This window comes from Microtus pennsylvanicus, chromosome 12 (genome assembly GCF_037038515.1).
Source record: "Microtus pennsylvanicus isolate mMicPen1 chromosome 12, mMicPen1.hap1, whole genome shotgun sequence".
In the NCBI taxonomy this organism is placed as follows: domain Eukaryota; kingdom Metazoa; phylum Chordata; class Mammalia; order Rodentia; family Cricetidae; genus Microtus; species Microtus pennsylvanicus.
The window spans coordinates 98,599,177-98,614,906 of NC_134590.1; the positions used below are offsets into that span (position 1 = coordinate 98,599,177).

The window sequence follows — 15,730 nt, forward strand, 5'->3', positions numbered from 1 at the left end:
GACCCTCAGCATTTGAGTCTCGATAGCAATCTAAAGGGAAGACTGATCCCAGAGCCACCTGGATCATTTCTCAAAATTGTTCCATACTGTATAATTGTTATTTTAAAATATTAGCCAGATGCTCATTCTGCTTCTGTAATCTCACTTATCCTTGCTTGCTCTAAAAAACAAGAACAGGATAATTTCTCACATAGCAAAAATACCCCAGGAGTACAGACAGTTGAGATTTGTGCCTTTAAAAACTCCATCAAGCCTTCCCCTTTTGTAGCAGCTCTCAGATAGTCAAAGAAGATGCTTGTGGCAATGTTACTATAAATAAACTTGCATTGTTTTTCAGTCTTTTAACTTAAAGGAAGTTTTGTCTGCTGGTCTCCCTCTGCAGCACGTGTCTGCTGGTCTCACTGAGGGTCACACATGGATGATGGGTGCAAGGGCCAACTGTCCGAGGGTGACAGAGCAAGACTGCCATAAGTGATACCTGGAGGGCCAGGGGACTGCAGAGGAATAGAGAGACCCTAGAGGGCATGATTCTGCTGCGGCAAGGGATAATGGGCCCTGGGGCCTTGATTGCTTGTTTTGCATGTGTCTGAAGAGTAACAACTTGTTTACTTCTCAGGAAGGCCAGTCCCTGTGGGTCTGGAGGGGGAAAACCTTTTCAAAAAGAATACAATGAAACATTTAGGTAGAAGTCTCCCAAAGCCTGCTTAACAAACATCCTAGAAAACTGCTGAGAGAGTTTAAGAGTAAATGGATCCAAAACATCATAATTAAATTTACCTTAATTTTACCAGTTGTAGTCAAAAGAAAAAATAAAACTTTGAGAAAATATAGTGGAGAGCTCTGTCTCTGTGGAGGGAATGAAAAGAGAGGGACCACAGAAGGTAGAATGGTCTGGTTTCCTTTTTCAGGTACTTGAGGCCCTCCTGTCTTCCTCATCCCCTGCCCCCACCCCCTAGACCCCTCCCACCACACCTGCTCAGATAAACTTGCTGGTCTCCTCCCACAGACTCTCCAGAATGGATCTACCCACACTGGACCAGAAGTTAGGCGTTGGGGATGTAACACCCTCATATGAGCCTTGTGCATGAGGGTGCCACTGCCATCTCCAGCCATGGGAGTCCTGGCTTGCTTGCTAGTGCTATGCATAGTGGTTGGGACCAGAGCTGCCTCCCAACCTCCTAGCACAGAGCAGAGACTTGTGAGGAAACTACCAGGTATGGACTGACTCAATGTGCCTGGCTGAAGGGTGGGATACATGTGGGATGATGATGGTGGCCGTCAGAAGCTTTGGGAATGGCAGATAGCCCCTGAGTGAGTAGGGGATGTCAGGGTGAGTAGCACCATGGGGAGCAGTGAGTTCGGTTCTTCTCCCGAATCTATAGATTGCTATGTGTCAGTGTATGAGGTATCTTTTTTTTTTTTTTGTGGTTTTTCGAGACAGGGTTTCTCTGTGGTTTTGGAGCCTGTCCTGTAACTAGCTCTTGTAGACCAGGCTGGTCTCGAACTCACAGAGATCCGCCTGCCTCTGCCTCCCGAGTGCTGGGATTAAAGGCGTGCGCCACCACCGCCCAGCTTGTATGAGGTATCTTGAGTCTCAGGATCACTACCCAAGTGTAAGGCACCCAATAGAATGGATCACTGTGACAGGGAGCCTCAGACTTCTCAGCTTAAGCAGTCAGAGTGCCACTTGCTGGGTTTCCATGATTCCCATTGTTGACAAAAACTGCCTGTTGTTGGTTTCTAGCTCCATTTTGAACTGAGGACAGTTCTTGCTCATCTTAAGCCAAAATGAAGGCTAGAGTTTGGGGGTAGGCAGGAGGACTCCAGCCAAAGCTCAGCTTTTGTCACCCAGTGTCTCACATGATATGTTGAGAGCTTCCACTCCTCTCTTTGCCGGTAGGTGTCTTGCGGGGTGCTCTTTCAGAGGCATACCTCTGTAGACCACACTCTGGGAGGTGAGAGGCACTTGTCCCAGGATCGCAGCTCAGCTAAACAGACTGGCTGGCCAGCAAAGTCTGATGGGACACTGAATTCCATCAAACAAAGCCAGAGTCTGAGGCTTTACCTCCCCGAGGTAAATATGTGTACTGGCTCTTCCTAACCTCTGCCCCCTGCCCACTGTGCCTGGGTATGGTGTGGCAATGCAGGCCAATGGCCTGATGGTGCCGCACAGTACACGGTGAGCTGTTTCCCCACTGGAGCAGATGTCCCAACAGTCACTCCTTTAAACCTTGGCTTTTGTACCCTGGTGGCACAGCTCGGCCTCCTCTCCTCCACCCAGTTGACGGCAGCTCAGCTCAGCCTCCCAGGAAGGTGCAGGTGGGGGCAAGTACCTCAAGTACCTTTCTAACTCAGCAGCTGGGCTCTCCTGGAACTTTTTCCTTTTTTTTTCCTGAGACAGCTGTGGAGCCTATCTTGAAGCTAGCTCTTTTAGATCAAGTTTGGCTTGAACTCACAAAAATTTACCTGCCTCTGCCTCCCAAGTTCTGGGATTAAAGGCATGAGCCACCACTGCCTGGCCTGGAACTTTTTTTTGGTGAATGGAAGTGGACTGGAAGGTTGAGTGTGCATGCCATTCAGCTGGTATGACAGCAGTTGTCAGGAAATCAGCACTCTCTTTGAGCCTCGGCTTGCATATTAGTGCTTCCTTCCCCAGGAGCCAAATGGCCAGTGACAGAAACCATATTAATTTTAGGATAAGATATTATTCCCTGTGTCTGATGTCAGTGATCTTAGGTCCAGAGGAAAGCATGAACCCTCTCTGTGCTCCAGGCAATGAAGGTGGATTGGTGAAAATGCAGCAGCCCTGCCCCACCCAGGGAGTTTACAAGCCAATAAACTTCATCCTATTCCTTAACTAGATGGGCCTGGCAATGAAAACACAAAGACATGGCTGACTCTCTCTGGGAACGTAAATCACCAAGCAGGAGCTGGCTGGACCTAAGGGTTCTGGAGCAGGGCTAGGCCGCAACCACACTGGCCACCCCTGGTAGGCAGGGCAATCTGGGTTCTGGGTTCTCAATAGGGGTAGAGAGTAGCCTGCAGTGGTTTTCAAGTATCCTAATTAATTTTCCATTAATACAGTTCCTCATGTTATGGTAACCTCTGACCATCAAATTATTTTTATTGCTACTTCTTAACTGTAATTTTGCTAGTGTTATGAATTGTAATCTAAAATATCTGTGTTTTCGAAGGTCTCAAGGCTGATGGGGGTGTGAGGGCTCCATTAGACCATGATCTGATACTCTCTCCTCAGCATATACCATATACTGTGTTGTCTCAAGCCACATCCCACACTGTGTTTCCCTTATTACCTGCGGAACTCACAACACAAGCTCCTATAGGCCCTGTGACACTGGAATGGGATCACAGTGTTGGATTTGCTGTTGCCTGAGCCCAAATGTATCTGGGCTGTGCTGGCTCCTAGTGGACAGGATAGGTAGATAGATCAAATGTCAGCTCAGCTGATTCAGGGCCATTTCCCTTCCCCACCTCATACATCCAGGCATTTGTCTCTCCATCCTGTGGAATGCTGTGTCTTTCCCCAGTCACTCTCCTGATGAGAGTACTTGTGTGAATAGCTTGACCTTTTGTCTTGCCCAGACTAAATCACAACTGTTTTGGGTAATGGCTGCCCTGAGGCCACTGACTAGACAGTTCTTGGTCTTCTTTGGTGCCTCAGGAAGCTTCCAGCGTTGGATTGCCTCCATAGGACATGGCAGCAGGAGAATTAGAGGTCAGGATAGAAGATTCCTTACTGTGAGGCCCACTCAGGGACAAACAAAATCTGTCTGGCTCCATGGGACACAAGCTTCGTGGATACTTTTGAGGACAGTCTCTCCGGCTGTTGGAATCTTGGTGGGATGACTCTGGGATGGGCAGAACTGGTACTGGTTTAGTTTGAATGGACATTTGGGCATTGAATGTAGGCTATGCATCTGCAGAATGGCAAGTGACATGTTAATCAGTCCATCTGAATCTAAGGAAGGAGGTCTGACCAGCAGGACTACCTGCCCCTGTCCTGGAGCCTGAGCCCATCTGTGCCTGTGATGGTCATTGTTAGGTCCTAGCAGGGAAATCTGGGTGTGATAACCAGCTGGTGGTGTGTCCCTAGGTGTGAGGCCTTTGGGTCTCCTCATGAGCTGGGCACCATCTGGGTAGGGGAGAAGTGTATGGCTACCTGTGTCTAACCACCCAAGAACTCCAGTTTCTTAACTCTCAGGATGGGTGGCTGTCTCCACTTGACTGTGATTCTAGCTCCAGTTGGCTCACATCCCCTAGCCAAACCATGGTCCTCATTTGTGAAATGGGAACCCCAGGTGTAGGAGTTTAAAGCTTCAGACATTCCAGGCAGGTGCTGTACCATAGAGCTTCCCCCAACCTTCTTGACATTTTCAGATCTTTCAGCTACTAGGAGTGCTGCTGCGTGTCAGGGCACACAGATGTGAGTCCATTCCACCTTGATTAGAGGTCAGAGAGTTTGGGCTTGTTTTGCTTTTTCAAAGTTGTTGACAACAAGTGACTACAAAACAAGTGGTCCTGACCTAGAGTGGTTAATTGGTATTTTAAGTACAGAGGTGTATCAGCTTCATCTTGACCAAAGATCAGAGGTGCTCTGTTTGTTTTACCTTGTAGATGAAGTCTGTTGTCTCCTCCTTTACCTCTTTGGAGTGGGGTATGAAAAGATATATGGAAAATAAAGGGGTGGCTCAGTATTCACTAAATTTCCCTCCTGATGCAGTTCTGTGTTTTATCTTTTATTTCTCTCTCATCTCTGTTTCTCTTTGCTTAATAATTCTAATCATCACGCTCCTACCCTCTAATGTGTGAATCCAATCTAGGCTGGTCCTAAGCAGCTGTGTCTCTTCCATATCATCCCTGGAAGACAGCTTCCTCCTCCAGGACAGAGACAGAAACCTTAACACACACCACTAACAGAGTTGAGGTACTGACACCCCTGGGCTCTTACTAAAATAGTCTGCCTACTCCTGGTTTGAACATTGTCTGGCAGAACCCCAAGCCCCAGGAGCATGCCTCTCACTTGCCTGCCATAGCTTTGCTAGTTTGCAAAGCAAAGTATGGGCCTTCAGCATGCTACTTTGAAGAATCTGTTTCACAGCTTTCCATTTCATCCACAGAGGCCCCAGGCCCTGGGCCTAACCAGCAAGAGCAAGTGGTCTTTGGCTGCGGGGACACCATGGAGCTGTTCTGCTCTGTGCCTAGAGGTGCCGGCACAGGCTGCACTGTCTGGTCTAAGGATGACACAGAGCTGATAGCTTCCCACCGCATCCTGGTGGGGCCCCAGAGGTTACAAGTGCTGAACATCTCCCATGACGATGCCGGGGTCTACATGTGCCAGCAGCAGCTCACTCAGGATGTCCTGTGCCGCTTCACTGTGCATGTGACAGGTAAGTTCTTGGTGGCTGGGGCTGACAACTGTGTTGAGCAGCTGCATAGCTAGGGAGGTCAGGGCAGTCCTAGGCAGCATGGTTCCAGGATCCCTGGCTCAAGAGTGTTGCTGGCTTAGTTCCCCACATCACAGGGGGGTGCCCCCAATTCTGTGCTATTTGAATGAATGGCCTTGCAAAGGCAGGGAGCAGTGATCCCTAAAGATGGAGAGCAGTGTACTCTCAAAATAGGGAGCAGCAGGTCTCTGGATGTAGGAGTGTCACAGGACCACTGCTTGCTTATAACTATTGCAGATGCTCCATCCTCAGGAGATGAAGAAGATGGTGAGAACGTGGCTGAAGACACAGGTAAGATCAGAGCCTAGGCACACTGACCTGGTCAGTATCAGGCTGCTTCCTTCCTGTAGTCTTGTTGTTTAGGGGCACTGCTACAGGTAGACAGTGCCCCCAGGGGCAGTGAGGAGGCAGGGCTACTCTGCAGGGATTTTGGTAAGTTCTGGTGGGAAGGAATATGAGTAAACCAGGCAAGGAGCTCAGGTTGCCACTGACGAGGACATAGATCCAGGGATTCATGTTGTCTGGGTTTCTTTCCTGCCTGGTTCCCACAATCATTAAGTCCCAAAGAAATCAAACAGAGGTCTACATTAGTTATAAATTGATTGGCCCATTAGCCCAGGCTTCTTATTAACTCATAACTTATATTAGTCCATTATTCTTATCTGTGTTAGCTACATGGCTCAGTACCATTTACAGAGAGGCATTCACATCTTGCTTCTTCTGTGGCAGGGCCAGGATGGCAGAAAGAGCTTTCCACTTCCCAGAATTCTGTTCTCATTGACCCACCTCTACTTCCTGTCCAGTTGTCCTGCCTATACTTCCTTCCTGGCTACTGGCCAATCAGCATTTTATTAAAATACAAGTGACAGGGTAGAAACCATTGTCTGACAGCAGATTCACAGGCCTAGTGGCTGTTGCTGCAGACCAGCAGGAGGGGAGCAGTGCCATGCTGAGGCATACATTGTAAAGGGGGCATCATAGATTGGGTGTGAGTATATGAGGGCACATGGCAGTGCCCATGGTATGGCCTAGAACCATTGCGGGAGAGAGAGAGGAAGATAGATAGATAGATAGATAGATAGATAGATAGATAGAGAGAGAGAGAGAGAGGTACCATCTGTAGTACAACGTGTACTATTATACTGCACCTGTATTGTGGAGCCTGCACTAAAGGACCATCCATGAGCCAGGCAAGAACCTGAAGATTTAACACACAAAGACACACAGAGACATGGGTCATCCTTGAAACAAGAATGTCCCTTTATTGTGTACCAGAACCACTTATATATGGCTCATTAACTGATAGCCATGCCCCAGGCAAACCCACCAGAAACCACTCTCCTTCCATCAGGAACTCCTGAGGGTCTCATGCTCAGAGCAGCTACAAACACAGTAAAAACAAGTTGTTTTGCTCAGACAGAGCAGCTGCAAGCATAACAAGTTGTTTACAGGAAATTCAGGGTCTGGGCAGAGAGAGAGAGAGAGAGAGAGAGAGAGAGAGAGAGAGAGAGAGAGAGAGAGAGGGAGAGAGGGAGAGGGAGGGAGAACATCATGGGTCCAGACATGTTATGCGGAGTGGTTATGACTCTGAGACTAGGTTGGTGTTAACTGAGTCCTCAGACCACCTAGAACCTTCTGGGGTAGAGTGCACAAGGGTCTGAGAGGAATCAGAGAGACAAACTTAATGAGAAAACAGGGTAATGAGTCTTATGAGTGTGTGCGGGTGAAGAGAGCAGGTATAGGGACTTGTTTGAGGTTTCACAACCCTCATAAAAATGGACTTAGATTCTAGGACGGAAGCCAAAAAAAGGTAGTAGTCCTGAGAAGTGGGTCAATTTCTCATTCTCCCTTTCAACTTTGGCTATCAGGTTGTTCAAAGCAGAATTTCTAACCCAGTTGGTCTCTAGCTTCTGCCCCAACAATTACCAATGTGTTTGTAATTTCCTGTTTTCTTCTGTCATCCTGGACTTCCCAGGTTGTATTTAGTGTTTTTGCACCATAAACACTTAGGTAAGGTGCCTGAAGGGTCACTTTCTTGACCTTACCTGGCATTGGGCACCATAAAGTTGCTGTAGTGTCCCATTGTGGCACTCTTCTCTCAAGCCTACTGGCCAAATTTGGAGCCTGGGTGGGCAATTCAGAGCTAGGAGGGACACCTCTCCAGTGTCTGCACACTTTTCTCCTATTTCACATGTCAGTTCCTCCTCCCAGAGATGCATAGGGCCCTCTGATTGAGTCACTGTGGAAGACCCTGCCCCGGCCTTTGTTCTCTGTTTTGGAAATTTGTTGCCTCCCTCAGCTTCCTCATGAGTCCAAACATATGGCATCCTGTTGCTGGTTGTTTTTGTTCTACTCTTTGGGAGCCCACCGCCCAGCTCCCAAATAAACACACGGACACATATTACTTATGATTGTATGACCTTGACGTGGCTTATTTCTAGCCAACTTTTCTTAACTTACATTATCCCATCTACACTTTGCTTCTGGGGTTTTATCTTTCTCTATTCTATAAACCTTTCTTCTTACTTTGTGGCTGACTGTGTAGCTGGGTGACTGGGTCTTTGCATCCTCCTCTTTCTTTTCTTGTTCCTTCTTAAACTTTCTCCTTCTCTTTATCCTCTCTGCCTGCGAGCCCTGCCTATTTCCCTCTCTTGCCCTGGTCATTTAGCTCTTTATTAGACCAGACAGAGTAACACAGCTTCACCAAGTTAAGCAAATACAACATAAAAAAGTGAAACACATCTTTGCATCATGAAACAATTGTTCCACAACATATAAAGATGTAACACATCTTAAATTGATAGTCCACCACAGCATCCTCCACCCACCCAAGAGGAAGGAGGGAATTCAGTGGAAGGGAAGCATGACCTGAAGGGCACCTGCCTTCACTGGGCACTATACAGGCTGACTCAGGTTTGGTGTACTGGTGGAATGACCTGGTCTAGTTGCTTCCCAGGATCTACATCCTACTGGGTTCTACTTCCTGGGTCCCTATACCTGTGAGCCTGCCTCAGATGGAGAGAAGAGAATAGCCCAAGACTGAGAGTGGGACAGCTGTGGATGCAGTGTTCAGACAAAGCAAAGGAGTCTCAATACAGATGAGGGATGAAGCTTGAGGGTGTGCTGGCAGGGGAGCTTTGCAAGGGTGTACTGATCATGCTGTTATGAGCATTTCTGCCATCAGGGGCCCCTTACTGGACTCGGCCAGACCGTATGGATATGAAACTGCTGGCTGTGCCAGCCACCAGCACGGTACGCTTCCACTGTGCAGCTGCTGGCAACCCCACCCCCTCCATCTCCTGGCTGAAGAATGGCAAGGAATTCCGAGGGGAGCATCGCATGGGGGGCATCAAAGTAAGTCTGGAAAAGGGGCACAGATAGGTAGGGCCTGGATTCAGAGGGTATATCCCATATCATTTGTCATAGACCAGCCTCGACAAAAATACCTCTTGCCAGGGTAGGGGCATGAGATTTTAGAAATAGAAGTAAAGTGAAAAGTAATAAAACTGAAACCATAGAAAAGTACCAGGAGGGCATTCCAGTGAATACTGAAATTTTCCCTGTTTAGTTTTCCTTATATGTTTATATCCAAATACAAAAGGAGAAGAAGGCAACAAAAGTCTTCCTTAACTTGATACGAACTACAGGTACAACAGTTAATTACTTTAACATTTTGAGGTATCAAGTCATTAGCTTTTTGTTGTTTAAGTAGCGAAGCCACTCTAGACCAAGTATCCTGAAAGCAGTCACTTCCTAGGTAACCTTATATTACAAAAGAAAGAGCAGAAGTATGTTTGCATAGCCTAACTATCTGTCAGGATGAAAACAGGTTCACATTTTTGGGCATCCACAGTCACTCACCTACTAACTTTACCTGCAGCTTAGGCACCGGCACTGGAGCCTGGTCATGGAAAGTGTGGTGCCTTCTGATAGTGGCTACTATACCTGCGTGGTTCAGAACAAGTTTGGGAGCATCCAGCAGACTTACACACTGGATGTACTGGGTAAGAGCCAGGCTGGGTGACTAAAGCAGGTCAGCCTCAGGCCATTGGACCCACTGCACCAACTGTCTGTGTCTTACAGAGCGCTTCCCACATCGGCCCATTTTGCAGGCTGGGCTGCCAGAAAACCAGACAGCCACCCTAGGAAGTGATGTAGAGTTCCACTGCAAGGTGTACAGTGATGCCCAACCACACATCCAGTGGCTGAAGCATGTTGAGGTGAATGGCAGCAAGACAGGCCCGGATGGCAAGCCCTATGTCATCGTACTCAAGGTGGGCTCTGTTGTTCGCAGCTGGTTGGGTGGATGGGTTAGCTGGAAGTGCCTTGCCCTGGTCCTTAAGTCCCTCTTCAGCTGAGGAATACCTTGGGACTGGGACCCACGTGTTGGGGTTTCTGGGAATGGGCACCTGAGTCTCAGAACTCATCACCTGTTCTGAGCTCCAGGCAGGCTTTGTGTTACTTGTGCCCTCCCGTAGGACTTGTTTCCCTGTTTGCTCTGAGGCTTGGGCCTACAGAAGGCTTCTCTGGGTGATAGCTGTGGTGGCTAGGGGGATGTCTGCTGTACTAGTACCCTCTGACATCAGAGTACTGGCTGTCCACTCTCCAGCTGCCTTCACTGTAGCACTAGCTCCACCCTGCCTTGACGGACTCTTCCTGCCTCCCTCTGCCTGTAGCTTTGCTTCATAGCCTCAGGTGGGGGCCGAGAGAGAGAGAGAGAGAGAGAGAGAGAGAGAGAGAGAGAGAGAGAGAGTTGGGCTTTGCAACACAGGAAAGAGAGACTTGGAGGTCTGATGGAGAGAAGAACAGGTTTTGGCAGGAGTTGGTATCCTGGCTTTGAGAGAGACCACTAGGACCATGTCCAGTGTAGCTCCCACTGTGGGTGTGTGGTTTCGTGAGCACAGGCTGATGTGATATGACCCTTGGGATGAAGATTTGAAGAGTATGGGTTCCCTTTCTCTCTCTCTCTCTCTCTGTATGTGGTTTTCTCTCTTTGTCTGTGTTTCTCTCTGTGTGTGTGCTCTCTTTCTCTGTGTGTGTGTTTCTCTCTCTTTGTCTGTGTGTTTCTCTCTCTTTGTCTGTCTATGTGTTTCTCTCTCTCTCTCTCTCTCTCTCTCTCTCTCTCTCTCTCTCTGTGTGTGTGTGTGTGTGTGTGTGTGTGTGTGTGTGTAGGGAGAGTGGACATGAAGGAGGCCAGTCTTTGAAACCACTCCCACCACTGCCATTATGTGCCTCGCTTCAGGCAGCTTTCCAATGCTTCCTCCCCCAACCCATTCTTTGGCATCTCCGTTGCCCTGTCTTGTCCTCATTGTCTTCTAGAGATATCCTGGATCAGTGACAATCTGAAGGAAGATACACACCTTTATCTTTCAGTGTGTCAGAATGGGATGGGGCAAGTACATTTGTTGAGCCATCAATTTCATAAGCATGGCTGAGAAGGCATTTTGGTGGTATGTTCACAGTCCTCAAGTAGGTGATAACTGACCCACCTCTGACTCATCTTCTGTTTCTGATGCCTTGATAATACTGGTAGCTCCCAGCCAGCACTGACTTCCTACCTCCTTCAAAGCCCCTCAGGTCTGTGCTGTTCTCTTGCTTAGAAGTTTTCAGAACCTTCCAGGGGCTGAGCCCTGTGCTGCTTCAGAACATCGACTTTCCACCATTCTCTGGCTGACACTGATTTCCTCTGGTTTTCTCTCCATACATCTGTCTGCCCATCTTTTTTTTCTGTACTAACCCTGCATGTTGCTTCTTTGTGGTACCATGCTGCCCAAGTGCCCGATGCTTGCCTTGGGACAGGGAACTATCCACCAACAGAGGGACTGGTTTCAGGCTCCGTGCCTTGGTTCAGCATCCATTGCAGTGGTAGAGCTGTAGTTGTCAAGGTGGTAGCAGAGGCGGCATTTTCCTTGAAGCCTGTCTGATCATCTCCATGTGGACTGTGCTGTGGTACCCAAAGGGACGTGCTGGTGCTTGCATATTGATTTCTGTTCTCTCGTTGTAGACATCAGGCATTAACACAAGCAACAAGGAGCTAGAAGTTCTGTCTTTGCGCAATATCACCTTTGAGGACTCAGGGGAGTACACCTGTCTGGCAGGCAATTATTTCGGATTTTCCCATCACTCTGCATGGCTGGAGGTACTGCCAGGTATTTGCTGCTGCTGCTGCTGCTGGTGGTGGTGGTGGTGGTGCTGGTGCTGGTGCTCCATCTGCCCTCTTATGGTGCGAGCTCAGAACATAACAAAGCTGCCAGGGACATGGACAGCAGGGTGCACTGTGACTTACTGCAGTCCATCCTGTGGTAACCACCCTGGCCTTGTGCTTGGTATGGGAGTGTCACCCTGCCTCGTCTTGATCTTGCAAAGGCCTCCCCCACAATCCTCTAGTTGGATTTCCATAGTCTAGCCTTGAGGCTCTGGGATTTCCTGGGAGCCTTGGTGGTGGTGTGGATGCTTCTGGCTCTGCCAGGCTTCTCTCCTGAGTCTGGTCCCTGCTGACTCATAGATGTTTTGGACTACCAATGTGAGTTGGGGATGTAGGTCACCAAACTCTGAGTATCCCAGTAGCTTTGCTCCCCAACAGGTACCTAGAGCTCAGGGCAATGGGAAGTCCCACAAGGCTGGATGAGGCATCAACATTTATGTCTTTGCAGCTGAGAGAGAGCTGGCAGAGAGTAGTGCGGCTGGCAGGTTATCTGCAGGCACCATCAGCTTCTGGGTGGGCTTCTCCATCTTAATCTTGACTGCAACTGTGACACTCTGCTACCTGCGTAGAGTCTCAAGAAAGAACCTGAGGTCTCCCAATGTTGACAATAGCTTCTGCTTCACACCTGAGCAACAGGTAACTTAAAGTAGATAACAAGTTTTGATCTCTCTGTTGTACCTTGAACCTCCTAAAGTCCCAGCAGTACCTGAGGCCTGCTTGGTACTCATTTCTCTGCAGTCAGATGAGCTGACCCTTCCCTATTCCTATTCTCCACATGGATCCCACATTACTCAAAACAACTTTGAGTCTTCAGTAACCACTGTTTGAGCATCCCTCTTCTTGGCCCTACATACTGCCTCACATGGACTTGACCTTGCTACTCCTGGAAGTTACACCACCTCAACCCTTTCCCAATGCCCAGCATCCATTGTCTGGCACCAACCTATCCCTAATGATCCAAGCAGGTGACCTCCATGAACTCTGATATACCCTTGGTCCACATCGTCCACCCAGTTTCAAGAGAACATACTGTAATGGCCAGTATTTCTGAGCTTGAGCTGCCAGCCGACCCAAAGTGGGAAATATCTAGAACTCGGTCAGTGCTGGTGGGGTTTTATGTATACTTGGAGGAGGTTCTGTGGCTGGGGGCTAGATGGCTACCAGGCAGAGGTCTGTTGGAGGTGGGGTCCGGGGTGAGACTTGGGTTACTCTGTCTTCATGAGCAAGAGCCCAATTGCCAGCTATGGATGCAGTGGCACAGGGCCATGAGGGCTGGGGGTCCTGGGCACATACTCACTGCCTCTGCTTCTTCGGACAGGCTGACACTTGGTAATTCTCTAGGAGAAGGCTGCTTTGGCCAGGTTTTTATGGCAGAGGCTGTTGGCTTTAACATGGACAACACTGACAAGCCTGTCACTGTGGCTGTGAAAATGCTGAAAGGTGAGGAGGGAGAGAAGTAGCACAGGGCAGTGGGGGCTGCAGGGCCACCACCTGACATTCCCACTTTCAACACAGATGATGCCAGTGACCAGGACTTGTTGGACCTGGTGTCTGAGATGGAGATGATGAAAGCTATTGGCAAGCACAAGAACATTATCAACCTGCTGGGGGCCTGCACACAGGGTGGTAAGTACAGCAGGTGGGTGGACAGTTAGATGGGGGCCCCTGAGTCACACAACATCTCCGAGGTATCTGTGCTTCCAGGGCCATTGTATGTGCTGATGGAGTATGCCGTCAAGGGTAACCTCCGGGAGTTCCTGCGGGCACAAAGGCCCCTAAGCATGGAATACTATGGTGCCTCCAGGCTGCCAGAAAAACAGCTTACCCGCAAAGATCTAGTGTCCTGTGCCTATCAGGTGGCCAGAGGTATGGAGTACCTGGCTTCTCAGAAGGTGAGCAGAGCTGGGGCACAGACGAGGTAGGGTCTTCCTGAGTGGAAGAGTGGATATCAAGCTTGCTTAGGCTAGGGAGGTGTCAGTTTAGCACAGGTTCCTTTCATGCCTCCTCAGTGTATTCACAGAGACTTGGCTGCCAGAAACGTGTTGGTGACTGAGGACAATGTGATGAAGATTGCAGATTTTGGCCTGGCCCGTGATGTGCACAATCTGGAATGCTACAAGAAGACCACATATGTGAGCCCCATTACAGGGTGGTTGGGGTGCTGTGCTCCACCAGGGAACACCTGACAGCCAACAACTCTCCCTCTGCCTAGGGCCAGCTACCTGTGAAGTGGATGGCACCAGAGTCCCTGTTTGACGGAGTCTACACCCACCAGAGTGATGTGTATGTGTCCTATCATAGGATGGGGATAGCAAGACCCAAGTCACACCTATCACAGCCCTTAGGCTGTAGACAACAGCATAGCCCTGCCATGTCTCTCATCCACACACTCCTCCTTGCCCATTGGTAACCTGTCCTGTTGTAAAACTGTTACAGTAATTGACCAGGAATAACAGGCCTCTGCCCTCACTCCCATACAGGTGGTCCTTTGGAGTCCTGCTCTGGGAGATCTTTACACTGGGGGGCACACCATATCCCGGCATCCCAGTGGAAGAGCTTTTCAAACTATTGAAAGATGGCTACCGCATGCACAAGCCTGCCAACTGCACACATGACCTGTGAGCAAAGCATTCCTTGTGCACTCCTCTAACTAGTCCCTGGGAGTGGCTGGTTTCCTACCAGGGCTCCTGATAGGAGGCTGGTAGCCTTGGGTGAGGTAGGGATGGACAACAGGCCAAGAAACCACAGTCATATTTGCCACAGGTATGGGATCATGCGGGAATGTTGGCATGCAGTGCCTTCACAGAGGCCCACCTTCAAGCTTCTGGTAGAGGATTTAGATGGCATCCTCACTGTGACATCAACCCACGTAAGTACCACTCAGTCCTGCCCTCTCTGCCTTCTCTGATTCCTGGGCGGGATGCTCCTCCAAGTTCCAGTAATGGGATTGGCCTTCAAGGGCCAGCCTGAACATAGATGGCCGTGGGATCAAGGGGATGCAAACTAACATAGTCCTATGACCTTTTCTACCAACAGGTATACCTGGACCTATCAGTGCCTTTTGAGCAGAGCTTGCCAGGTGATGAGGATACCAGGAGCCCCAGTTCCTTAGAGATAACTGTTCACCCACAACCTGCTACCCCCAACCCAACCCAGGAATTGGAGGCCTCAGACATGATGGGCCAAGAATCCCATAGACCAAGCCCCAGTTAATGTTTATGTATATAAAATGTATGGAGTATTTACAAGTTGTATTTGCTGTAGGGTTAACACTTCTTATGTGACACTTCCTCGTTTTATAGTATTGACTATTATGTTTCAAACGTAGTAAGAAAAAGCAGTGAACTTACTCTTGTTATTTTTTTGTACTGTTACTGAGCCCTTGACTTTGGTGGCTGTCTCTTGCCTATAAGCTAGCAGTGCCAGGACAGTGTCTCAGGGTAACTTTTCTTGGATCCTAGCATGTGGTTTGTCAGCCCACATTGGCAGAAGTAGTTTTGTTAATGCAAACAACTTACTTTCCAAAAAATAAAGAGATAACCAGTTCTGATTCACACCTGTGCCACTTACCTTCCATTCTGGCATCTGCACAGCCACATCCTCACTCTCTGTGGGGACTGGTTATGAGATTTGTCTCTGTGGGGGTAGAGATAATAACTGGTGAGGAATCTTAGCTGTTGACTGGTCCCTAGTACAAAGTGCTGGACTCAAGCCCTAGGAGGACTAATTGTCTTACCTTTTCCTTCCCAGTGTGAGGGCAGCTGGGCTTGGACATGCTTGTCTGTGACCCAAACTACCTCTCAGAACATCAGGGTTACCAGTTTAGAAGTTCCAAAGAGAGGATTTAAGAGAGTTAGTGTCCTTAGGAGGGTACCATGGGGGTGTGAAGGAGACTGCCTTGCCAGAGGAGGGATCCTATGAGGACACAGGATGCTCAGATATATGTAGTAACTTCTGTGGGAAGGAAAGTAGGCAAAATCCCTGGTTTAAACAGTATACACTGATAGGGAATGCCTTTAATCCCAACACTTGGTCTATGAGACCAGTCTGGTCTACACAA

General features: G+C 48.8%; 1 protein-coding gene across 1 annotated transcript; it reads left to right on the top strand.

Annotated features, from left to right (window-relative positions):
- Positions 1 to 1,111: 1,111 nt before the first annotated feature.
- LOC142832851 (fibroblast growth factor receptor 3-like) lies at positions 1,112 to 14,848 on the top strand. Its single transcript, XM_075943635.1, is given in 18 exon segments — positions 1,112 to 1,214; positions 5,139 to 5,408; positions 5,703 to 5,756; positions 8,650 to 8,819; positions 9,346 to 9,469; positions 9,549 to 9,739; positions 11,470 to 11,614; positions 12,119 to 12,270; positions 12,561 to 12,766; positions 12,989 to 13,110; positions 13,186 to 13,296; positions 13,375 to 13,562; positions 13,680 to 13,802; positions 13,883 to 13,953; positions 14,151 to 14,288; positions 14,434 to 14,539; positions 14,707 to 14,786; positions 14,788 to 14,848. Coding segments are annotated over 18 exon segments (2,415 nt in total).
- The last annotated feature ends 882 nt before the right edge of the window (positions 14,849 to 15,730 follow it).